This window comes from Heteronotia binoei, chromosome 18 (genome assembly GCF_032191835.1).
Source record: "Heteronotia binoei isolate CCM8104 ecotype False Entrance Well chromosome 18, APGP_CSIRO_Hbin_v1, whole genome shotgun sequence".
NCBI lineage: Eukaryota > Metazoa > Chordata > Lepidosauria > Squamata > Gekkonidae > Heteronotia > Heteronotia binoei.
In genome coordinates, this window is record NC_083240.1 from 21814922 (window position 1) to 21840984 (window position 26063).

The following is a 26063-nucleotide window of genomic DNA, read 5'->3' on the forward strand; positions in this document are numbered from 1 at the left end:
GCTGCCAAGGGAATGTGTGAAGCGCGATGCCATAAAATGAACTGCGGTGCTTGCCAAACGAGGCGTGTCTCCTGCTCCCGCAGACCTGCCCGCTATTGAGGCTCCTGGCGGAGCTTCAATCCTGTTTTGCTTCGGCCCAGGATTCTGGAGAATGCCCGCTTGTCAAGTCAGGGTAACTAGGCACTTCAGAAATAAAAACGGCTTTCTGAAAACACACAGTGCCTTTTATATGTTCACGTTCTGCCACAAGAAAAGAGGCAGGGATGGTGGAAGGAAAGGGAGAGCCTCCCAAACCCATGTGGCAGAGCACGTTCTTGACTGCAGCCCCTAGATTCCTAAACGCACATGAAGCTGCCTTATGCTTGATGGTCCGTCGAGGGCAGTATCGTCTACTCAGACCAGCAGTGGCTCTCCAGGTGGAGGTCATTCACATCACCAACTGCCTGGTCCTTTTGAACTGGAGATGCCAGGGATCGAACCTGGGACCTTCTGCATGCCAAGCTGAGGCATTCCCACTACCACTCTCCCTAGATAGACTGCTGGCCCCCAACTGGAGCAATGGCCAAGACCTTGCAGGAATGTCATTTGTTTTTACTTATAAGCTGATGTTCTTCATGAGTTATAGGCAGGTTACAGACACTTTACAGAACTGCTCTATGAAGGCCTAGAGGTCCATCCTCAAAAGAGGCCAAAGCTACACACATATTTAGGAACTCCCCCGCCCCGCCCCCCCATCCTCTCCTGCCTTCTCCTTTGGAGGGTTGTCCTACTCTTTATACCCACTGTTTAGCAGAGCCTCCAGCCTCACTTATTTTGCAGAGTCAGCTGTTTTGCACCTTTTCTCTGACAGGAAGGAGGTGGTGGCCTGACTTTCTTTCACTATATGTGACCTGCTTTGCTGAGGAACAGCCCCCTCCAGTTGCCCTGCAGCTACCATAGCAAGTCCCTACCATAGCCAGGACGTAAAATGAGTATCCAGCTTGCTGGGGGGAAAGTGTAGATGACTGGGGAAGGCAATGGCAAACCACCCTGTAAAAAGTCTGCCGTGAAAATGTTGTGAAAGCAACGTCACCCCAGAGTCGAAAACGACTGGTGCTTGCACAACGGACTACCTTTACCTTTTACCATAGCCAGACGGAGGACCAACTACAGCTGGAAAGCAACAAATCTCCCCCCCCCCATCACAAAAAAATGTTTGTTCCCAGATAAAGAAGGCTGGCCGCAGTTTTACTGCCCTCCTATCCCACTCCTGAGTTTCCCCCGGATGTCTTCTCCTCCTGTGGGCTTGGCAACTCAAATTTCCCTTCCTTATTGCTATTTTTAAAATTTATATCTGCTGCCCTGCAAGCGGCTTATATCATTCTCCCCACCTCCCCTCCCCTCCATATCCTTGCCGCAACCACTCTGTGAAGTAGAACAGGGTGAGAGTGTGTGATCGGCCCAAGGTCACCCAACAAGCTTATCTGGCACACCAGGGCTTTGAATCTGGTTCTCCCAGGTCCTAGTCCGACACTCTAGCCCCTGCAGCGTGCCAGCTTCCTACCAAATTCGCATAGGTCCCATCTCATTAAAGTTGTAAACCTGTGTTCAAGGATGGACTACGTTACTTTTGTACAGCGTCTAGGCTCAGACACCGATAGTATTAAATCATCATTTTTGAAATATACTGTCTATCCCTCCTTCACATTCTCTCATGAATAGATTCACATTTGTACTACCCAGTTGCAGGAGTGAGACGTACAGGAGAGCCAGTTTGGTGTAGTGGTTAAGTGCGCGGACTCTTATCTGGGAGAACCGGGTTTGATTCCCCACTCCTCCACTTGCAGTTGCTGAAACGGCCTTGGGTCAGCCATAGCTCTGGCAGAGGTTGTCCTTGAAAGGGCAGCTGCTGTGAGAGCCCTCTCCAGCCCCACCCACCTCACAGGGTGTCTGTTGTGGGGGAGGAAGGTAAAGGAGATTGTGAGCCGCTCTGAGACTCTTCGGAGTGGAGGGCGGGATATAAATCCAATATCTTACAAACTATGGCCTGTGTGAAACAAGGTTCGGGTCCAGTGGCACCTTCAAGACCAACGAAGTTTTATTCTGCTGCTTCAGACCAACATGGCTACCCACAATCTACGGTCCATGTACCGATTCATTTTAGAACCGAATATGCAGACTGCTGTGCAGTCCAGTACTTGCAAGAGTGATGCCTACCTCTTTCCCTCTTAAACTCCTTCCCACCAACACTGCACAGCTCTGTAACAGAATTTTGGAGAGCAGTTTTTACTTATGGCAGTATGGACTTGGGAGTGTGTTTGCATATTTTTTGTTGTGCGTTATTTCTAATTGTACTATTGAGAGTTCATTGCTGACTGTGTATTTTGATATTGTATGAGAAGTGTCTGTTAGATATTATGTACTATCACACGGTGAAGCATTAATGAAGACTGTACATACTATTTACTGGGGCTTCCTTTGCTGTCTGCTATTAGGGTAGCTTTGCAAGCGAGCCTACAAAACTTACTACAAACAAAGTTCCTCTAGCTTGCTTGCCCACACAGTCCTACGCCAGTCATCTGTGACGCATCAGCAGCCTCAAATGGGAAAAAGAGCCTAATTTCCTTCCAGATGACAAAGATTTCCCTGCTTGCTCACCTGAAATCAATTCTTGCTCACCACAGGCTCCCAGTCAAAAGGCTATTTACAAAGCCTGCTCTAGGTATCCTGTGCTGATGCAGTCTTTTTAAACATCTGAGCAGCTGGAATGTTCATAAATATTCCATATCACCTCAGCAACAGAGCCAATAACCAGGAAGGCTACCCTTCAAACAGAGTTCTAATAGCCAGTAGCTACAGAGGTTTTGAAGACAGTACCCTGTGGTGCCTTTCTTTTTCTGACGTTTCTCTAATTTCTGAGCTAAGTTGCAGAAAAACAGTACCTTTTGTCAAGTCTTTAATTTGATACCAGATTTGCCCGTGATAGTAGGTCAGCACTGTGAAAGGTTTTCCAAACTGATTGGGACTTGGCACAGATATATCCAGGACTTTTTTTTTGTAGCAGGAACTCCTTTGCATATTAGGCCACACACCCCTGATGTAGCCAATCCTCCAAGAGCTTACTGGGCTCTTCTTACAGGGTCTACTGTAAGCTCTTTGAGGATTGGCTACATCAGGGGTGTGTGGCCAAATATGCAAAGGAGTTCCTGCTACAAAAAAAGCCCTGGATATATCATTACTGTTGATTAGTACCTCACACAGATTGTCCATGTCCAAGAAATACCTTTCCAACACATAGGACCAGCTTTTTGTTCAGTGCAAGCGTACAGTGGCATTAACGTATACCATTCCATTGCTGACTCTGCCGGGACAGACATCATGAACTTGGCAGTGCCGATCATGCCTCTAGTCTCCAAATCCAAAGAGGAATACAAAAACATCCAACTCCGTCGATCTCACCTGACTGGCTCCTTTGGGACAAGCAGGACAACAGGCAGGTCATTTCCCCACCCCTCTCAGCCTTTATTTCATCCACTTCCTCCACAAGAGTGCATTCTGCCAGATATGGACACAAATGCTGAAGCACTGATGAAGCAGGTGAAGTCACCCTTAGGAGCCTGCATCGGCCCTGGCAAGGGAATCTGGCTTAAGTCACAAGGACAGGAAAAAACAACAGATGGCAGGTGGTTAAAAATAATCCTAGGGAATGAGAACACCCCTTCTGTCACCTGATGGGCTGAACGGGTGCTGCATTTGCCATTCACTCACTATTAGCCTCCTGTTCAAGGCAAACCAAAGTGCCAAATTGGGGGGGGGGGGGGGAGAGAAGGTGTTGCATATCAGCTTGGTGTGACTCCTGCACAGTGCAGCAACTCAAAAGGGAGAGGAAGGTACCACCTCAGAGCAAGATCAGAGCAGGAAGGATCACTTGGAAGCCTCTTTAATAAGCCCCACAAGGATGAGCACTAAAACTCAGAGGTCCATACTGCCACATAAGATGCTGGCCGTGTTCAGCCATGAAGACAAACTGTGGGTTCGATGAGAATGAGCCCTAGGAATTCTCCAGTTCGCAATCTCAACCCCTCACACATGCTTCAGAAATTGAACATTCTCTGTTTTCCAACTAACCATAGTGTGACAATCTCTCTGTCTCTTTTGTGAACAAGGGAATCTTCAGTTCTCAGGGGGAGGGAGGAAGCAAGAGGACTTCCCAGGCTTGTTCTCATAAGAGAGCACACCACAATACTTCTGAATGCAGACACTCTCAGTCCGTTTGCAATCTAAATATAACATGTGAAAAGGAAGCGTAGGGGACAAATTTCAATTCCACCGGCTCCTGATCAAAGAGCTGGTTTATTGGTGCTTTGAGGCTGCGAGAAAACAAAGAAAGCTTAACATTCACAGCCTTTGCACAGCAAGATTTACCACACCAGGAAGGATGAAGGAAACTGACAAAACATCGTAAGTTCTGGTGTGGGGAGGTGCATTGCTGAAAAGAACAAGGAATAGACCTGTGTCCTGGTCAGCCAACATTGTTTAAGTTCAACTCTACAGCCATATGGTGAATGCTTTGGTCTTTAGATGACTGCACAGGCTGGCCTTGAAAGCACATTAACTGACCTGCAGAGGTTTGAGGCAGGGAAGGGAAGGCGCTTCACCATTTGGCTTGAACGACCCCAACAGGCAGTCTGGCAGAGACTGGCTAAAGAGCCTCAGGATAGCCACAAAGCCTGTTCTGGAGCGACCTATTTTCAAGAGACAGATGCTGAGATCATAACCCAAAAATTGCATGTCCACTGCAATCTCTCTCTCTCTTTTTTTTGCTGCACTAGAAATCTTCTCAAAGAAAGCTGCTTTTCACAGTTCATTTTCCCTTCAGGTTTTAGCGTGACATTCCTAATCTGCCTTTTTAAAATAAAAATGTCCAAACCTCCTCTTAATTAAACCATTTCACAAAGAACTTATTTTTCAGATCTGAAGAAATTATCCCCACCATGGTGCCCCCTTTTCCCCCCTGTAGAACGCTAGATGCTGCTCGAAGCCCCAAATGCCTGGATCAGCCAGGAGAGAGCCTCCATTTCTAGGGATAAAGAGAAAGCCTGCATCAGGCTAGTCACGGACACAGGTCGGGGAACAATCAGACTGCCGAGGGTTGGAATGCAGTAATTGAGGGACAGTCCTTGTTCCAAGGTCACAGACACATAATAAAGACAAGGGGAGGAGAGGAGGACAAAGAGGAGGAAGACAAGAATCAAAGCAGCAAACAACCAGCCCTAAATTAAAAGGTGTTCTCCCACAAGGCCAAAAGCAAGATTGTTATAAATTGAGTGTTTTTTTAAAAAAGAAAGTCAGATGCCCTGGCTAAGGCGGCAGCAGCAGCATTCCAGAGAGACCCAGAACGCTTCCACACCAGGATTATCTGAATGGTACAGATTAAAAGCAGAATGATGATTGTTGACAGATTAAGCGTCAACGGAATAAATCAATTTCTGAGTACAAAAAGTAGACCCAATGCAGACTGCCTGTTGCCTACATCTGGCTGCCAAGGATGGTTCCCCCCTTACCCCCAAAATTCTACTGAGAACCACAGGGTCTGGAACCATAGATCGTGTTAGCATCTACCATTTCAGTGGCTTTTCATCTGCCCCCCCCCCCCCAAAATCCCCAGACTTCTAGGAATGGCAGGGTACACTCCTCCCATAACTGCACGCACAATAAATCAATGCCCACCAGCAACCCACAATCCTGACTGTAGTAGAATTCTTGTCTACTAAGGCTTGGTTCATACATGCATACTCAATGCTTGTCTACTAAGGTTTGGTTCATGCATGCATGTTCAATGCATGCTCAAGGTCAAGCAATGGCTCTGTCTGTGTGATTGCATCTATTCTAAAAATTCTGTGTTCACACTTTGGCTAAACTCCAGTGATTGGGGTGGGGATAGTGTTGCGGGCACATGCCTGAACCAGCTCTGGATGTGGGCTGAACCAAACCCACAGCTGCAGGAGCTAAAAGACTACTACATACTTGTGAACATACACACGCAATTAATTTCAAGAGCAAAGCCCAGGAGAAAGGAAAACCAAAGCAAAAATGCCACTGTGGCCCCTCTGGGAATCTCAGTTCAGGAGAAGCACTACACTAAATCCATTAGCGGTGGCAAAAGCGATATAAGAGAGGTCGGTCAAGATTTTTGATACCAGTATAGAAAAAGGTCACTGTGCAATTTTCTGTTGCTTCGAGGAAACATTCCAAGAGATGTTTTCTGTATTACTGGACCAACTTTTGCCCCTGCACCCTGAAACCTTATTTTAGACTTTTCTCTTTCGGATGATATTACTTGGACCCTTTCTTTTGCACCGAAGTGAAAAGGAGAATCTCAGGGCCAAGCTAGAGCTATAGCATCCTTTGGTCTGACAAGAACATCTAGTTTGACTGCATTATGCAAAACAGTTCTAGAAAATTTGGGAGTGTGTGTGTGTGTGTGTAGGAGATACCCTCACTCTCTGCATCCACTTGTGCTGTGAGCCGCCCTGAGCCACTTCGGTGGGAAGGGTGGGATATAAATCGAAACTAAACTAACCTAAACCAAACCCAAAAGAGAGTAAGGGCTTTGGGGGACCAGCAAAACACACAAATTCAGATGTGCTCAAGAGCCATGAGTGGCAGCAACCTTCTCCCATAAGCAGCTGACTGGTGTTGGCAGCACATACCACCACCCAAAAATGGCTGATTTCAGTGGACTAAGAGCGCCATCCTGAGTTACTCTAGTCTAAGCTCATTGGAATCACTGGGCTTAGACTGGAAGTCATTTTGCAGTCATACCACAGGTATTCAGGACCTCACAAGATATTCAGGGATGGCTGCTCTTCGCAAAAATAAACTACAGAACGATGGGTGAACTTACATGACCCCCTTAAGTCACCCTGCATATTCCAAGGACAAAAAAAACAAGGAAAGAAAGCATAATGGCAGTGCGCTTGGAGGTTTTTAGTTGAAGGGAGGAGAGAGAAACCAAGTAAGGTTTCCAGCTGGAGACACTACGCTACCCAGGGTGGAATACTGCTAATATTTTTTTTAAAGCCACGCCAGTCTGGTGTAGTGGTTAATTGTGCAGACTCTTATCTGGGAGAACTGGGTTTGATTCCCCACTCCTTCACTTGCAGCTGCTGGAATGGCCTTGGGTCAGCCATTGCTCTTGCAGTTGTCGTCCTTGAAAGCGCAGCTGTTATAAGAGCTCTCTCAGCCCCACCTACCTCACAGGGTGTCTATTGTGAGGGGAGAATATACCGGAGATTGTAAGCCGCTCTGAGTCTCTCATTTAGAGAGAAGGGCGGGGTATAAATCTTCTTCTTCAAGGGCAACCCAGATCTGCCTGCCTCACTGCAGAGACAACCAGGTTTTGCATCACACCACTGCCCACACAGTCCAAGCAAAGTGCTATAGAAAGCCCTGGTCCCATACCTATGCCTGAGTGGAGAATGCTCCTTTCCAAAGAGAGCATTTCTGGAACTGGATCAGGCACAAACCCACTTGGCTTGCCCGCTAGGCTACGGCACGCAAAGCAGATGTACCTTTTTCCTAATCTGGAATTTAACCACTCTTCTCACAGCAGGTCATTGACTTCCTCCAGCCTTCCAGTGCAGCATATCAAAACAGAGAAAGAGCTCTAAATATATATATATTTTAAAAAGACCCAGACAACTCGCAACCTGCCAAGCTGCATGCGTCTGGTTATTGCTCCCCATTTCTGGTTGGAAATGCTTACTTATTTGGAGCCATTTTATAGAACTAATAAACCATTGGAAATTTTAAAATAACTTGCGTTCTTGTATGAAACGATCACAGCTGCGCTACCTAATTCCACAGGAACGCTGCCTGGAGAGACATTTCCATAGAATGCCAATAAGCAATCGCTGTAAACACCCAGATGGCTGATTTTTATCACCGGATGCAGAGGCTCCAAGCTCACGATGCGTCTCTCCCTCCTTTATATTCAGCCGTCACAGCTAAAATGCAGCCGAGGTGCTGAAAATGTCAAGTCCCCAAAGCTAAAGGGAAAGTGAGCAGGGCAACAGGCCCCTGACCCAAAGCACCCCGTGACTGGGAGGATTTTTTTTTGAGTGCTGCAGAATCCCTAGGCTTTAAGAGGCATGCTGATACTACGCATGTGTAAGCTGCTGTTTAAACACGTGGTGAAGGGATAACTGGAGGCAGGCAGGGCAGGAAGTCAAGAAGCAGTGAGTTGCCTGAATGCCAGGCAGGAAAGGGAAACAGACCGATGTGATCCAATCCCAGTGCAACTCTGACTAGCATTTCTGTTAATACACACACACACCAAGATCAGTATAATAAGTGCTGCCAATGGCTGATAAGGCAGTTGGTCCCCTACCTCGAACGCAGCAACTTGGCGACAGTGATCCATGCCACGGTCACCTCAAGATTGGATTACTGCAATGCCCTCTACATGGGGCTGCCCTTGTCTTGAACCCGGAAGCTTCAATTAGTGCAGAACGCAGCAGTCAGGTTGCTAATGGGCCTTCCTATACAGGAACACATTCAACCTGTGCAGAAAGCACTGCACTGGTTGCCTACAGAATACCGGGTTCGTTTCAAGGTGTTGGTTCTCACCTTTAAGGCTCTATATGGCCAGGGGCCTGCATACCTGAGGGACTGCCTCTCCCCACATGTTCCCCGGAGAGCACTTCGGTCTGGTTCACAAAATCTACCTACAATCCCCGGCCCTAAGGAGGCCAGGCTCATGACAACTAGAGCCAGAGCCTTCTCTGTAGTGGCCCCACGCTGGTGGAATGAGTTGCCAGAAGAGGTCAGGGCTCTGCGGGAGCTCATACAGTTCCGCAGGGCCTGTAAGACGGCACTCTTCCACCAGGCATTTGTGAACTAGGCTGCTGGCCACTACAGCTTAATGCAACATATGAACCACCACCGACAATCTGCTGTTCAGCGGCTGCAGAGAGGACAACTTAAGATCTGTTGTACAGAGAATTAAAAAATAGGACACCGTAAGGATCATAGCACAGAAATATTTTTTTTTGTATTTATGTTTATTTTACTCTGTGTTTTATGGTTTTAATGTTATACAATGATGTTTATTCATGCATGTGCATGTCTGTGTGAGGGCGGGATAGAAGTGGAATAAAATAAATAAATAAATTTTCAGCTTATGGCAACTCTATGAATTAATGACACCCCCCCCTCCAAAGCCTTCTCATTAACATCCCTGCTCAAGTCTTACAAACTGAGATTTCCTAGACTGACGTTAGATCTTCCCCTCTTCCTGCTGCCTTAAACTCTTCCTAGCATGACTGTCTTTTCCACTGGCTTTTGTCTTCTCCTAATAGGACCAAAAGGCAATAGCCTCAATTTAATCATGTTAGTTTCTAGAGAGAGCTCAGATATGATCTGAGCTACAACCCACTTATTTGTCTCTCTGGCAGTTCACAGTCCATGCTCCCTCTAAGCTGCGGAGTCTTGTGAGCAAAAATTCCACTTCATGAGCTACTGGCATTAAAGTTGTGAGCTGCTGAATAAATTAGTTTGCTCTGAGGCCATTTTTCCTGAGCTAAGACAAAAATGTGTGAGATGGAGGCTAAAAAACTGCTCTAGTTCACACTAACTCAGCTTACAGGGACCACTTTTCACAGTATCTGTAAAACTCTTCTCCAATACTGTTTCCAAGTGAAGCAACTTTCTTCCTGTCCACTTTCTTCACTGTCCACTGAACTTGATGGCCACTCTTAATTGGATGACACCTCCGCACTGGATCCATTCCAGTCCTGCTTTCGACCAGGTCACGGGATGGAGACGGTTCTGGTCGCTCTCATAGATGACCTCATGCAACATCTGGATTGGGGCGGCTCAGCAGTGCTGTTATTATTAGATCTGTCAGCCGCATTTGATACAGTTGACCATCAGCTACTGACTAGCTGCCTTGCTGACGTGGGGATTCAGGGGTCCGCCTTACAGTAGTTGGTCTCCTTTCTCCAAGATCGGGGACAAAGGGTGGTGATAGGGGAGGAATCATCCCAAAGGCACCCACTTATATGTGGTGTGCCACAGGGTGCAGTTCTGACCCTGATGTTATTTAACATCTATATGCGCCCCCTTGCCCAGATTGTCAGGAGGTATGGACTGGGGTGTCACCAATATGCAGATGACACCCAGCTCTATCTATTGATGGGTGGCCAGTCTGACTGTACCCTTGACGTTGACTCGGAAACTACAGCTATTGCAGAACGCTGCGGCACGGCTGTTAATGGGGCTCCCCCGATGGGAGCACATTCGGCCAGTGCTGAAAGAGCTGCACTGGCTACCTATTGTGTTCCGAGTCCGTTTCAAAATGTTGGTATTGACCTTTAAAGCCCTTTATGGTCAGGGGCCTGTCTATCTGCGGGACCACCTTTCTCCACATGTTCCCCAGAGAGCATTGCATTCAGAGACAAAAAATCTATTGTCCATCCCTGGACCAAAGGAGGCTAGGTTGCATTGGTCACGTGCAAGGGCCTTCTCAGTGGCAGCACCAGAATTGTGGAATGCTCTCCCAGAGGCCATAAGGGCCCTGCAGGATCTTTCCACTATCCGCAGGGCCTGTAAGACTGAATTGTTCCGACAGGCCTTTGATATCTAACCAGGAGAGAACTGCCACCCGACATCATATAGAGTACTAGGTGATCACTGTCAGAAAAGAAGAACTCGCTTATATTGTAGTGATACAGCACCACGAAACGGTTTTAAAATCTTAAATTGTAATTATGTTTTATTGGTTTTAACTTGTGAATATGAATGTTGTTAGCCGCCCTGAGTCCGCTTGCAGAGAGGGCGGGATAGAAATTTAAAGTAATAAAATAAATAATAAATAAAATTGCCAACATTCCAAGCACTCGGGGATAGAGTGACACCCTCGTCCTCATTCACTGAACACCTGAAATGCAGACCTGCAATGCTGCTTCTGTCTCTTATTCCATGAAACAGACCAACACAGTGTATGTGGCTAAGACAACTGGAGGAAGAGAGTCCCTTAACATTAATTGGTATCAGTGGCTGTTAGTGGAATGAGCCACGGCTAAATGAGAGGGCTCACACAGGTACTTACCATCCAGCAGTTTCCCCCTCAGAGGTATCTGCTTAGCTCTTTTGTTAATGGTCTGCAGACAGAAAGTAAAACCAAGCCCGTTCTGAGGAAAGCTTCGGTTGTGTTTCCATTGGATTCTGCTCCTGGAATTTTTTTTTAATTTATTTAGGTATTCCTGGATTCTACTCTGTTCTGGATTTCTTTTTGTGACAGTTTTTGCACTGTTCATAGTATAAAGCATGCTGGGGGGGCGGGGTTGTTGCATTGCTTCCTAATTTTGTAAACAGCCTCAAGCCTCACTGAGAAAGGCAGACTGCAATGTGATATTTTCCCCAGTTGATTTACGGCTCCTTTTGATTTGTTTTCAGGGTTCTTTTCTGTGACTTATTGTGGTTTGATTTTATTTTGTTTAAAATGCCGGCAAGTCACTTTTACGGTTATGAATAGGAGGCAGTAGAGAAATAATTCAATGAACAGCAGGCTCATACCATCTACTCCTAAAGTCAAAATCTTGATCCCAACACAGGTCAGGTTGACTGTGCACTTCGCAGGGATATCAGGTGAATGGGAGATGGGTTGGCTAGAACCAGCTAGCCAGACTTCCCTGCTACCATATACCTGCCCTGTCTTGCTTTCCTCTTCATATCCCCTCACCCTTGTAGCTTCTTCTACAACTTGCCTACAGCAAGGATGTAGCAGAGCATTTGAGCAGCATTTAAAAAAGAAACAAACTGTGCCAGCTAATATAGTATAGGCAATGCAGTTTTAGAGCAGATATGCTCAGACATAGTATTATATGCAAATAACATAGTTAGATGTTGCATACAAATTCCAGCATGCAGAGATTTAACTCTAAAAAAAGTGTGGGAAACTCTCTTACACCATGAAAGCATATCCTTGCTTCCCTTTATAAAACATAATGCTTGCACTAAAATGTGATAGTGTCATCATAGGCCAGATAAAGTAGACTGGGGAGGAGGGATGTATGAAGGTCGAGGACCACCAGTTGGCCACATCCACATCCACAATAACCCTGAACAAATGCTGTAAAATTCAGCCCCTGTAGGTGGAACTCCTGCCAACTGGGTTCCAAATAGAACTGCAGCTGGGATCAAGATCACTGTGATGTCCCAGAGATGGTTAAGTTGGGGGCTGGCTCCCAAACCGCAGCAGAAACACAGACGCAGGGCTTGAACAGCAACCCACCCCCAACGTGAGGGGAGCCACCCACCAAAGCTTGCAATCGCTTGATCTGCCATTTGTTTCAATGGTTTCCATGCCTCAGTAGTGCTGGGTGGATTGTTCCCTTTAAGGTTTAATTTAATTTTCCAGCAATAGCACTGTTGAAGCAGAAGAGAGACAGACTGCTAAAAAAGGGAGAAACGAAAGCAAAAAAAATTAATTATAAACTGTAAAATGGTGTGCATCTCCAGAGACTAGGCAAGGAACAAACAGGTTGGGGGAGGGGAGGAGAGAGGGGGAGGCGTGCAGGCAGACAGGGGGAGAGGATGCTAACAGATAAAACTTTTGTATTCTCAAAAATGGGTTGCCCCTCAGTGCTGGCCAATTGTGTTGCAAATGAAGGAGGAAGATGTTTTTGCTTGGATATCAAAGAAGGGCTGGAAGCTTCAAAATACTAATTTCGGTTCACATGCCTGGATCAGCCACAGCAAGTACATTCCGACAGACAAGATGCAAAGCCCAGCAAGCAGGCAGACCCTCCTGTCTCTGAATACAAGCCTCATCTCCTCATGCAGTCAGTCTTAACATTCCATTTAGTAGCATCTAAAGCGACAGATAGTGTTCAGCCACAAACACAGAGATTTGAGTGAGGAGGAGGAGAAGCAGGGAGAGATTGTCTCCAGTCCAGGCCTCAGAAGTGAAGGTGGAGGGCCCTCCTATCCTGCATGAGAGGGGCTATGCTGCCTTCATAGCAAACAATCTGCGCTTGATTAACAGCTTGCCAGCCTAAAACCGGTTGTAAAAATTGTATCTTGCCCATTATCTCATGAACAGCTCTCATGCAGGATAATAATTAAAACAACAAAGTGCAAAGTACTTAAAAAAAAAACAAAAACCATCAAGCAAGATAAAGAATATGCAATTCAAAACAGCTCCATGTTAGCAGAAACTATTTAATCCAAAATTTCTTGCAAACAAATTTCTTGCCATTTTTATTCCAGTGATAGTTTTGCTTGCATTTCTAAGGTGAACAAAAGAGATCTTTGTAAATATTGTACAAAATGGTACATGTATGCACAAAATGACTTGCTCCTGTTTACATACTGATGGGGGAGTGAGCAATATTGTAAAAGCATGTAGTTGAATAATGTAAATTTTACTTTTCTTGGGTAAACAGTTAGGGACTGCTGCGTATACTACTGCTCAGAGATCATATGACCTGCTGCTTTAAGTAACATCCTTCTGTGAGATTTCTTCATTGTTTAATGCATCACGTCAATACTTGTGAGAGCCAGTTTGGTGTAGTGGTTAAGTGTGCAGACTCTTATCTGGGAGAACCGAGTTTGATTCCCCACTCCTCCACTTGCACCTGCTGGAATGGCCTTGGGTCAGCCATAGTTTTCACAGGAGTTGTTCTTGAAGGGACAGCTTCTGGGAGAGCTCTCTCAGTTCCACCTACCTCACAGGGTGTCTGTTGTGGTGGCGGGGGGGAGAAGGTAAAGGAGATTGTGACCGCACTGAGACTCTGAGATTCAGAGTATAGGGCGGGATATAAATCCAATATCTTCTTCTGCTGCTACTTTCCTTCAATTCTGTTTTCAGATTGGTTGCAGATTTCTGCAATCTAAATCCTAGTGAACTCTTTATTGGATGTCCAGCCTGCTGACTACACTTACTCTATGTAATCTGCCTTGAGACCCAATGAGAAAGGTGGACTATATATAACACAAATAAAAAAAAATTCAAGGACAATTCTACTAGGATGGTATATGTTTTTATACTAGCAGATTTTAGATTTCATCTGTTCCTCAACTTTTTTGGGGGGCTAATCGCCCATTTTAAAGAAGGGTGAACATTCCATGCACACAGGCCTGAAAAAGACATTTTATATATGCACATGATACACAACACCTCTACCACTGGCAGGGGGGACCAGGAATTTGACAATGTACCCACCTCATTACTGAAAGGTGAAAAAGTGACACAAAACAGGAATACTTCTAAGGGCTCCCTTAGCCACAGGTTGCACTACTTGCCTCCAGAGTAATCTGATTAAAAAGCAAGAGACTTTTAGACAATCCTAGAATCTAGATGACCCGGTCTGGCAGGCACACAGTCTGTAACAACCACAGGCACAATCTTCATGTGGGGTAGTAACACTAATTGGACACATTATGAGCAGCCTATCAAGGAAAGAACCTCAGGTATTGATCCAGCATACAAGGAATGGCCCACGTAAAGTTCATAACACATTTGCTATACCACAAGCAATTTTTTAAAAAAAAAATTAAATAAAGGAAGAGATAAACATGACAAGGATGAATACAAAGCGCCCGCTGTCGGGAAGGAAGGGGGCAGAAAACGAAGAGAGAAGCAAAGCTACATTTGGAAGATGTGTTTATATGGGTGATTTCGCCACTGGGGGATCTGCAACGGCGGCACATTAGTTCTGTTGCAGGTTTATTTCTGCAATATACTTGTTATTTTATGCAAGCTTTTCTCTTTGGGGACGCTGTAAGATACTCTGACTCAGAAACAGGATTGAATATGAATTTTAAAAGATGCACATTTCAGCATTCCCATGAAGATGAGGGTATGTGGGCATCTATGAACTCAAGACATCTTTGCGTCTTGTCAACATGGTTATAGCCCAAAGCATAGAGCAGCCTTCCTGAAAGTTGGATGGCTAACTTTATGCATTCCACATTATTCCATAAACTGAGAGGGAGTTTTCGCCCCTTGACTGTGGAAGGCTTTGGAGAAAATCACTGATGCAATTGTTATCTCAAGCTCCGTTGAACGGGGGGGGAGGGGGGGGGGCAGATCTGTTAGTATGTCTAGATGCTGCATCCTAGATCTTTAGATTGTGAGTACAGCTGGGAGCCTGGCATCAGGGACTCCGCGACTCAGAACATCCAAACCCAAAAAAATGAACCAAGCCTCACACAAACTGTGCATCAGGGACTCCGCGACTCAGAACATCCAAACCCAAAAAAATGAACCAAGCCTCACACAAACTGTGTACACTTGGCCTTCAGAGGCCCTTTCAGATGCTCAAGGTAACAGGATGCAAAGAACTGATCACTGCCATTGGCCAGGCTAGGTATAAGTACTAGGTAACTTAGCCTTGTGCTTGGCCAGAGTAAGTCCTATTACCTGTTGCACTTCATACTCTAGCTTAAGCCACTGAACTCAAAGATCCTCAAAACGGGCAAAGTCAACAACTGCCTGTACACAAATCTTCTACGTTGTGGTCCCCACCTTGTGGAATGACCAGCCTAAGAAGAATCGGGAAAGCTCCCACACTCCTGGCTTTTTGCAAACTATGCAAAACAGGGCTTTTCTAGGCAGGCAAAAGGGTATCACTGTTACGAAAGGTTTCACGCTATTACTTGGATATATGCTTGGGGACTGTGGTCTGTACTAACGTCTATAGCAGGGATGGCCAAGCTGTGGCTCAGGAGCCGCATGTGGCTCTTTCATACATATTGTGTGGCTCTTGAAGTACCCACTGCCCCATTGGCCAGCTCGGAGAAGGCATTGGGTTTTTAAAATCACTTCTCCAAGCCAAGCTAGCCAGCGGGTTGGAGAATGCATTTAAAGTTAAAGTTGCTTTCTTTCCACTTTTCCCTTCCCCCATCTATTTTCCTTCCTTCCAACTCTCAAACATCTGACATTCATGTCTTGCAGCTTTCAAACATCTGAAGTTAAGCAAGTTTGGACACCTCTGGTCTACAGTTTGCTGTGGGCTGGCTCCTATTGTGTAACTGCATTATTTAATGTGTCAAGTTAACCCTTAAGCTTTGCTTCAGTCCAGCTTTTTTGGCTTCTAGTTGGATCTACAGCCCAAATCCTATTACACTGTTTTCTGAAAGTCCCATCTTGTTTGCACTGATTCCTCTATGTTATCTGCCAGAAAGAAAGGTGGACAATAAATAACATAAATAAAAATAAAAAATCTGAGCTTAAGGCTCTCAGTCTCTCAACGTACATTGGGCCAACTGAAGCCATAACCTGGCACTGCACACTAAAAGGCAAAGGTAGTCCCCTGTACAAGCACCAGTTGTTTCCGACTCTGGGGTGACACTGCTTTCACAACGTTTTCACGGCAGACTTTTTTACGAGGTGGTTTGCCATTGCCTTCCCCAGTCATCTACACTTTCGCCCCAACAAGCTGGGTACTCGTTTTACAGACCTCGGAAAGATGGAAGGCTGAGTCAACCTCAAGCTGCTGAACTCAGCTTCCACTGAGATCGAACTCAGGTCGTGAACAGAGAGCTCAAACTGCAGTACTGCAGCTTTACCACTCTGCGCCACATAGAACTACACTGCTCAAAATATCAGCTGCTGAGTAGTACTGGGGTGAGGCAAATGTCAGCCATGCCCCTGTGCCCCCACCACATGCAGAGCTGCCATACAAGGGTATGTACTAACACCATGGGCGACAACTGTGGTGCTCTACCACAGTTCTAAGGGACAGACGGGGAGCCACCTGCAATGAACAAGGGAGCACAGCCGCTGATCTGAAGAGAAATTTTTAAAACCCCTTTGGGCACACGCTCGGGCTCACAACCTGCAGGGAAAGGGCCTCTCCATACTGCAGCTTTGTTTGTCAACGTGACTGCTTTGAAATACATACACTTCAAAATATGAAACACGCTGCTTTATAGCTTCTCGAGCCGAGGAACAACATCATCAATAACCATTGATTGTCCCAAAAGCATTATGAAGTTCTCTCAAAGAAAGGGCACTCGCTGTGCCGCTGGAAGGATTCCAAAGTTTTTTTGCACTTATTTTGCAATTCTAAGTTACTGCCGGAATGTTCCCATGGTTCAGCTGGGGGGGGCCGCTCTGCTTCAAGGATGTCTCTGGCTGTATCCCTGCTGCAGAAGGGGAGGGGGAGAGAGCACTTCTGCAGAGTAATGTGAGAAGTCTCACCTGAAAGCTCTTCATGGCCTCGCCCCCTCATCACAGCTATTGCTCTTCAACAGGTCTGCCCATTCTTGCTTGCTACCTCCCCCCACCCCAGCCCCAGGCCTGGAATTCCCCACAACATGCAAGCACATCTATGGCACCACCTCCACACATCTCCTTTGGCTTAAACCCGTTATCCTCAACCAAAGCAAGGCCTAAAACATGTGCAATTATATTTTCTTTCCACCTTTTAGGTGTACTGCTAGCTTAGTCTTTCCCCTTTACCCCTGATAAATTTGGATTATAAGATTCTTGGGGGCAGAGAACTACCTTTTGCCTTACATTGTTTGGGAAAGTGGTGACAATGGTTGATGCCTATGGGTGACCGTTTGTAACCAACCCATGTTTCCTGATAGCAACGCCTTCAGACACCAACTACTGCCAACGCCCCTTTTTCAACCTAACTCACTCTTTCCCTTTTCCTCAGTTTTTTCTGTTCTCCTTCTTCTGATTCCTCTAGAACCGCCACTCTATCATCTAACAAGCAGCTACTTTCAAAGCCCATGTTCTTGCCCCCACCCAGTTCTCCACTATCATATGCCAATACATTCCTAGGACCTTTGCTCCGTCAGTCCTACTATCCTCAGCCATCCGAAGGTCTCCAGCTGCAGCTAACAGCTGCATACTCCCTAAACGTCCCTTTTGCTGGAAACTGACCTCCACAATGCCACTTCTCACTGTGTTTAAATCCTTCCTCTGTAATCACCCGCACAACCCTTTGGATCTCCCCTCTTTCACTAAGACTAATGCAAAGCAATTGTAACTGCAGTGAATGCATATCTTTCCCTTGTTCACACCCCTGCTTCCACCTCCCTTATCTCAAACTTTGTTGTAAATGGCTCCGGGAAAGGATACACTTTCTTGTCATTTGCAGAAGCACACTGATGGTGCTATATGATTATTGCTGTGTCTTAGTACCAGCGCTAGACTGCAACAAGAACCCTGGTGCAGCCCCAAAACATTGAAGAAAAAACTTTCATTTGCACATAGCTCCAGAGACATGCGGTGCTTTTAAGGAAGCGAGAAATGTTAAGGCTTTTTGGCATAACCACGTGTATGATACTGCAGAGGGTGGTCACATTCAAGCCTGCCAGACTTTGCTTCCCCATTTGCAGCCCTTTGAAAATTTAACTTCACCCTCACCATGCCCATCTCTATGCTGCCATAAGGAATCACAGAAAGTGTGGCCAACCTGAACTTAAGGGAGAGATAATAATTTCATCATTTATTTTCACACTCTTTCTGTAGCTAGAAAACACACAGGCTGGAAGGAAAGATCTCAAAGCCAAGTGGGGCCCTCTAGCTTCTTACCTTGGGGTTCGTCCGCTGCTGAAGCCTTCTCTCTTCCCTCTCCCGCTGCAAACGTTCAAATTCCTCCCGGATTTCAGCCGGTGTCCTCCTCCTCTCCACCACCTGCGAGAAAAGAAAATTGAGAACAAGAAGTTCAACAGCAGCGCGGACAGGCAGCAAACAATTATGGGGAAATTTGATCAGGGATGCAACTGGAAGCCCTCAAGGGCTTCTTGGTGTCTGCATACAGGCTCCAGAGGGCTTTTCATTTCCCCTTCTTTGCCTCGCAACGTTCTCGCTCCTAAATGAAGTCCCAAAGTTTAAGATTATTTTATTCAGATTTACGGTCGAGACTCCTGCCCTTCATTGGTGATTTCATACAGGAGGCTACAATCTGATTATAAATGAAGGCTCCAGGCCAGCCAGCTTAGCAGGCAACCCACACAAAACGGTTTCAAAAGAGTATCACAGTAACACTAACAGGCTAAGCGCTCTACTCCCTTTCCTGAAAGAAACGGGCTGCCTGGGACTGGCTAGCCTCAGCACCACAATTAACTAATACAGAGACTTTTAGATTCTATGCTGGGAATTATTAGGAAGGGAACTGAAAACAAATCAGCCAGTATCATAATGCCCCTGTATAAATCAATGGTGCGGCCTCATTTGGAGTACTGTGTATAATTCTGGTCACCGCATCTCAAAAAACATATTATAGCATTGGAAAAAGTGCAGAAAAGGGCAACTAGAATGATTAAAAGATTGGAACACTTTTCCCATGAAGAAAGGTTAAAATGCTTGGGGCTCTTTAGCTTGGAGAAACATCAACTGAGGAGTGACATGATAGAAATTTACAAGATTATGCATGGGATGGAGAAAGTAGAGAAAGAAGTCCTTTTCTCCCTTTCTCACAATACAAGAACTCATGGGCACTCAATGAAATTGCTGAGCAGTTGGGTTAGAATGGATAAAAGAAAGTACTTCTTCACCCAAAGGGTGATTAACACATGGAATTCACTGCCACAGGAGGTGGTGGCGGCTACAAGCTTAGCCAGCTTCAAGAGGGGACTGGATAAACATATGGAGCAGAAGTCTATCAGTAGCTATTAGCCACAGTGTATTGTTGGAACTCTCTGTTTGGGGCAGTGATGCTCTGTATTCTTGGTGCTTGGGAGGGGCAAAAGTGGGAGGGCTTCTAATGTCCTAGCCCCACTGATGAACTCCTGATGGCACTTCGGTTTTTTGACCACTGTGTGACACAGAGTATTGGACTAGATGGGCCATTGGCCTGATCCAACATGACTTCTCTTATGTTCTTATTTATGGGCCATCTGACACGAGAAGCTTGGAGTGTGTTAACACCAAAATCATACGTGCATATGCATGCATACACAGAGCTTTCAGGCTTGGAAACAGCCATATAGATGAAAGATTATACAAACAAAAGGAAGACCCACTACCAAGCCTCAATGGCTGAAGTTAGCATCTGTCATCAAAGCGAGTGGCATTCCCTTCTTCCTTTGGAGATGGTACACTGCTGCACTTGGGAACGGTGTTCTTGTGAGAGACATCCCTGTTGTCACATTCTGGTATTGGATGAACCAATACTCCATAAAGGGGAGGAGAAGAAGAAACGTGCCCAGGGCACAGAGAAATGTTGCATATCCCAGAGTTCCTTCAAAGCCAGTGTGGTGGAGTGGTTAGAATATTGAAATTAGAATCTGGGAGACTCCACTTTGAATCCCCACTCTGCCAGGGAAGCTTGCTGGGTGACCTTGGGCCAGTCTTACACTCTCACCCAGGCCTAACTCACAGAGTTGTAAGGATAAAATGGGGAAGAGGAGAATGATGTAAGCTGTTTTGTAATTTCAGATGGTTGCCATGTTGCTCTGCTGTAGAATACCTAGATTTTGAGTCCACTTAGCACCGCAGAGGCCAACAGGAGTTTCAGGATATAAGCTTTCAAGAGTCAAAGCCACCTTTGTCAGACTCAAAACTGATTTTAAAAATGTGCATAATGTTTGAGGAATCGCATACGTGTAATTGACTTTTGCAACAAGCCAGGTGTTTGGCTCAACCATGTTCTGTGTTCACATTTTTTGCACCCTGTTAATTTTGTGTGCTTTTGAAAGCACTCAGAGTGTTTCATGCACAGCCTTTACATCATCCTTCCAACCACTTCAGGTAGGCAGGCCGATATTATCTCCACAGAGCAGCTGAGACAACAGCAGCTTGCCACAGGCCACACAGAGGGTTTGTGCCAGAGGTGAAATTTGAACCTAGGACTTCCTGGTTCGGTGCCTTAGTCAACAGACAAGAGTGAGTCTCCACCCACACTAAGCCACGAGCACTCCAGAGAGGAAATCCAAATCACAGTGGCCCTGTTACATTTGGTTGCCAAGAGGTAAAGAAACCCAAGCACCAGGGAAAGAGAACCCACCCTCCCAGATATGCCTTTTAAAATGCAAATATCTTTGACAGGTGCGCTGCAAAGTTCACCAACTCAAAACAGGTGGGCAGCAGAAATGGAAAAGCATGAGCCATGGGGAGAATCACGCACACATATTTGTGCAATACCAAATCCTAAAGCTTCTTGATGGAAACCAGGGGATTAAATCAGCAAGGCTTGGCTAGGCCAGGAAAGGTGAGGTTTGTTGTGGAGAATCCAAGCCGCTTAACCTCTGCAAGCCTGAATTAATGACTTTAAATTACTTTATCTCTGACATTCCTTGTGGCAGAAGGAAGAGAAAATGGCTCCATGGGGTCTTGATTCGTTCAATTTCTACTCATCAGATTATAAAGCAAGTTACAAATCCCAAACACATTCGCCAGGGCTAACTGCAAGGTTAAGAACACTCACCCCTCGGTATCCCAAGGAAACCAGAAGAGTTTCATCTGTCTTTCATGTTCAAGTTGTACTTTTATTTGGGAATTCACATGGATCTTTCCTTCGTACCTATGTGATAAATGTTGCACTGCGCCTTTCCTCCAAGGAGTGACATTTTAACCTCCTAACCACCCACAGAGTCTACAACTTAACCAAAGCTAGTTAACAAGCTCCCTGGTCAGGACTTGATCTGGGTTTCCCACACCCAAACCCAATGTCATGTTCTCTCTCCATTCTTACATACTGAACTCCAGGCTGCAAGAAAAGTGAACAGAGGAAGGCATATTTTAAAAAGAGAATTTTGAGTTGTCTGTGGTAGAGCTAGTTTGGTGTAATTAAATGCGTGAACTCTAATCTGGGAGAACTGGGTTTGATTCTCCGCTCCTCCACTTGCAGCTGCTGGAATGGCCTTGGGTCAGTCACAACTCTCTCAGAGTTCTCTCAACCCTACCTACCTCACAGGGTGTCTGTTGTGCGGAGAGAGGAAAGGAACAGGAGATTGTAGGCCGCTCTGAAACTCCAAGTGAAGGGCAGGCTATTACACCAATCTTTTTGGTAGCTTTTACTGCATTTATTCTCAGTTTTTATCACACTTATTGTACCTTTAAAAAAATTTATAATCCACCTTGAGTTTTGGTGAGAAAGGGAAAATATATATCTACTGTGTACATAAATAAATATGCAGCAACTGATCTATTTCAAATCTCTGACGATACAAATTATTTAAGGTGCAGACACAGATGAGCAGATATTTATCCATCCAAACTTTTCTGAGAAAGACTTGTTAAGTGTCACCCTTCTGCATTCATACACTGACGGGCAAGCTGTTTTGCCTTTTCCATGTCTGAAATGCTGTTGTCCTGGTAAAAGTCAGAGTGGATTTTCCCTTTCAAGGCATCATCAACAACAAACTTGCTAAGATCAAGAAACTACCTAGCCAAGACTTTTTATGGTTTGAGGTTTTTTTGAGGTGGGGAGGATTGTTTTTTGCTGTCAAGTCACAATGACTTATGGCAACCTCATAGGATTTTCACTGCAAGGGACAAATGAAGATGGTTTGCCTTTGCCTGGCTTTGTGTAGCAACCCTGGACTTCCTTGGCAATCTCCCATCCAAATAATAACCAGGGTTGACTCAGCTTCCAAGATCTGATGAGATCAGGCTAGCCTGAACTATCCAGATTAGGGCAAAACATGGTTAGGATCCTGATAACTTCCACCTTTATTTGTTTTGAAATGTGATTTCAAGTTAAAGGATTTGGTCCCCGTAGCCATGAATGAAAGAACTTCTGAAACAAAGGACAGCAACACAAATAGTTCACACTCTGAAGCTCTCTTATTAGCTAGGTCTGCGACATCAAATTTGGGGAAGCAGCTATACACAAGGTTTGAAATAGTCTTTTGAAACCCTTCTGCTCCACCGTCAAATTTCTATGTTCTCCTTCCAAGTGTATCTAGCCCTGGATGGAAACACAGTCAGGGAACTATGCAGGTCATAAGCTCATATTGATTAAGTTCCTACTCCGATACACACTGAAACTGAACAACGTTTCTCAAATGATATCATAGTGACTATGAATAACTTTCAGAGACGGGGGATGGAAGAGGACGCTTTCCTTAGCAAGGTCTCTCTTATCCCAGCCTTGAAAGAAAAAGCAGGGAGAGCATCATCACCACCAAGGCTTCAATAAGCAAGAACACATGGGTCTTCCAGAACAAAAGATGCAGACAGAGAAGGAGTAAAGGGAGACAACAGCAAAGCAGTGACCCCCACAAGAGGAACAGAAGACACCAAAGCAGATGTGATAATCAAGAGTCCTGTGAACGAAATGCCCAGCACCTTCTTTGAAAACAGAAAAAGGGTGCAGTTTGGATTAGCACAAGGGGGGATGGGACTCAAACCTCCCCCCCCCCCCCAGTACAGTGTTCCCAACCTGAAATGCTCCCGTGGAGCCAGCCATACTGATATTTGTATTGACAGAGATCAACCCATTCCAAAATTTAAATGGGGGGAGGGGAGAAGAGCACACAACTCTCCATATCACCTTTGGCTTGGACTTAAGACGAAACACAAAGAAACAAGTAGCAATGCTTGCAGCCGTAGTTTCAGAGGCACAGCATGGGGTATTGTCTTGGGTTCCTTAGAACCTCAGTTTTCAGATGAAAAACAGAAAAGCAAGTTTCAGACTTTTATGGTAATGGGAACATGTCCGAGAGCGTGCCGGATGAAACCTCAGAAAATGCTTATAAGATTTCTAGAGGATTAGGGTTCAGTGTCCTATGGTGGTTTTTTTGCCCCTGCTGATGTCTTGCAAAGGAAACACAGCATGTGGCCCAGAGGTTTATGGGTATTCTCCATTGGCTAGCAGCAAAAGGTCATCTCACTGATGTTCCTGAATTAGCTTGAACAACGGTGTTCTTGACTATGGGCTATCTGACTATCCGGGAAGATCAAATTTTGCAACAATATATGAAAATGTGAAGCCAGGGCAATTTCTGAAGAAAGCAGCAAAGATACAATGCAGTCAAATCAGGAATCAGCTCAATCAGATAAAAAAAAGTATTTTCAGAAAGCATAAGGGTATTGGTTCCCCTGACTGGCTGAATCTCTGCTCTTGACGCTGTTGGAAATGCATAACTGAAGTAGCAGCCTCTGGTTCTAATGATGTTATTATCCTGAAGAATAGGAGTCTTGGCTGCGTTTGGAAGAAAGCCCTCCAAATGTCCCTGCTCCCTAGAAAGTGAGGGAAAGCAAAGCAAGGCTGGCACAGCAGGGGGGCCCACAGTGACATTGGCAGTCAATTGCCCAGTCTCCTCCCTCCTTTTTGCATGACCGCAAAGCCCTTAGCTGAAGCAAGGGCCTGAAGAAAGGGGGGAGAGGCAGCAGCCAGAATAAGGAAAGGAAGGGCAGAGAAAACAGGGGCAAAGACAGATGAATGGCTACAGAAGGAGAGACAGGGCTTCCGCACAGCTGCAGCAGCCCACATGGCCGTTTTAGAGAGATCCCCCTCCTCCTACTCTGTTGGGTACCTTGCTTAGAGACAGCTGCAAAGTAGGGGAAACAACTGGGGCCTGCTGCTCCTTCAGCTGCTTCCCTAGCATTGCAGTCCGTCATCTGCTTGACCCGTGGCTTCCTCGTATACCTCTCTTTGGTCCCATCTTCTTGTACGTTAAATGGCAGGTGATCTTTTCAGTGCAGCATGCCAAAGTGGCTACTTCTCAATGACACTGTGTATTTATTTACTTCATTAATGACCTGCCTCCCTTCCCAACGGGGGACAGAAAGCAGTGTACATCATTCTCCTCCCATTCGTTTTATCCTCACGTCAACCCTGTGTGATAGGCCCAAGGTCAGAGAGCAAGCTGCCCTGGCAAAGGGGAGGGAGGGCTCAGGCCTGACTCTCCCAGATCCTGGTTCAATGTTCTAACCTCTACACCACACCAGCTCTTGAAAAGTAAAACTGTAAAACTAACATGCTATCAGCAACAATGTATAGATATGTCCTTTTAAATAGACAGAATGTGTCCTACAGTTCAGGGATTCACTTGATATTGCATTGAAGTGGACAAGCCTGTATTTCTGAAATGATTTAGACTCCTCCTTGCTAGAACAGGTTAGATAGAATAGACAGACAGACAGTGTATCCATAATCTAATTGTCCAGGGAAGACTAAGGTTCAGCTTTCAATGGGGACAGCCAAGATCTTTTACAAGATTAGATATCAGAGGACAAGTCTATCAAACCCAAACAGCCATGAAGGGTAAGTGGAGCCATGCACATGTAGCTGCCTTATACTGAATCAGACCACTGGTCCATCCAGTTTAGTACTGTCTATTCAGACCAGTAGTAATTCTCCAGAGCCTCAGGCTTTCACCTGGTCCTTTTAAACTGGAGACGCCAGGGATTGAACCCTGGACCTTCTGCACGCCAAGCAGATGCTCTACGCTGAGCCATGGCTCTTCCTTCAATGGAATCTCTACATACAAGGTCAAGCGCTAAGAACAGAATATCAAGCGCTAAGAACAGAAACAATAGAGGAATGCTGCCCTTGTGCCATGCTTGAGAGCTTGTAGAAGTATCTGCTTGGCCATGCTGGCCTGTTCCTGCAAGACGGTTCTGAAAACGGCACAGTTGGTACCAACACAAATGCTCTCAAGCACAAGAACTCCAGTAGACGAGAAGGGAACACACCCACCCACACCCAACAGGGCTACAAGCAGCCCCTTCCTCAGTGCTTGCCTTTTACCAGCAACTACGCTCATCTTAACAGGAAGGAAGCAAAGGGCAAGAGAGTTTAATAGCACTTAAAATACTGGCAGCTGCTTTAAAAGTAATACCCGCTGCCTCCCTAGAGTGAAAGCTATTACTGAAGTGGGACAAGATTGTATATTAAACAATTCATCCAGCAGCTGCAGGAACACTCCTCGAAGGCTGCCGATGGCGGCTCCATAAAATGAGCTCCACTGGTTAGATTTGGCTTCACAGTATAAGTAATGGGCTCATTTTATCTACAGCACATTATCCCGATACATCTCTGAGTTAATACCTGGGGAGGCGCTTTGTATGCCGTGCGCTAAAAGGCCGTTTTTTAATCTTTCGGCAAAGGCCTCGCCGCATGCTTTATCATCGTCGTCATCAGAACTTAGGATACAGCTCTGGTGCA

At 45.7% G+C, this 26063-nt stretch overlaps 1 protein-coding gene across 1 annotated transcript in view; it reads right to left on the reverse strand.

Annotated features, from left to right (window-relative positions):
• Positions 1 to 26063, reverse strand: part of DNAJC11 (DnaJ heat shock protein family (Hsp40) member C11) — a 72807-nt gene that overhangs the window by 24214 nt on the left and 22530 nt on the right. The window contains exon 4 of the mRNA XM_060259241.1: positions 18539 to 18640. Coding sequence (XP_060115224.1) covers positions 18539 to 18640 — 102 coding nt within the window. The remainder of the gene's footprint in view (positions 1 to 18538; positions 18641 to 26063) is intronic.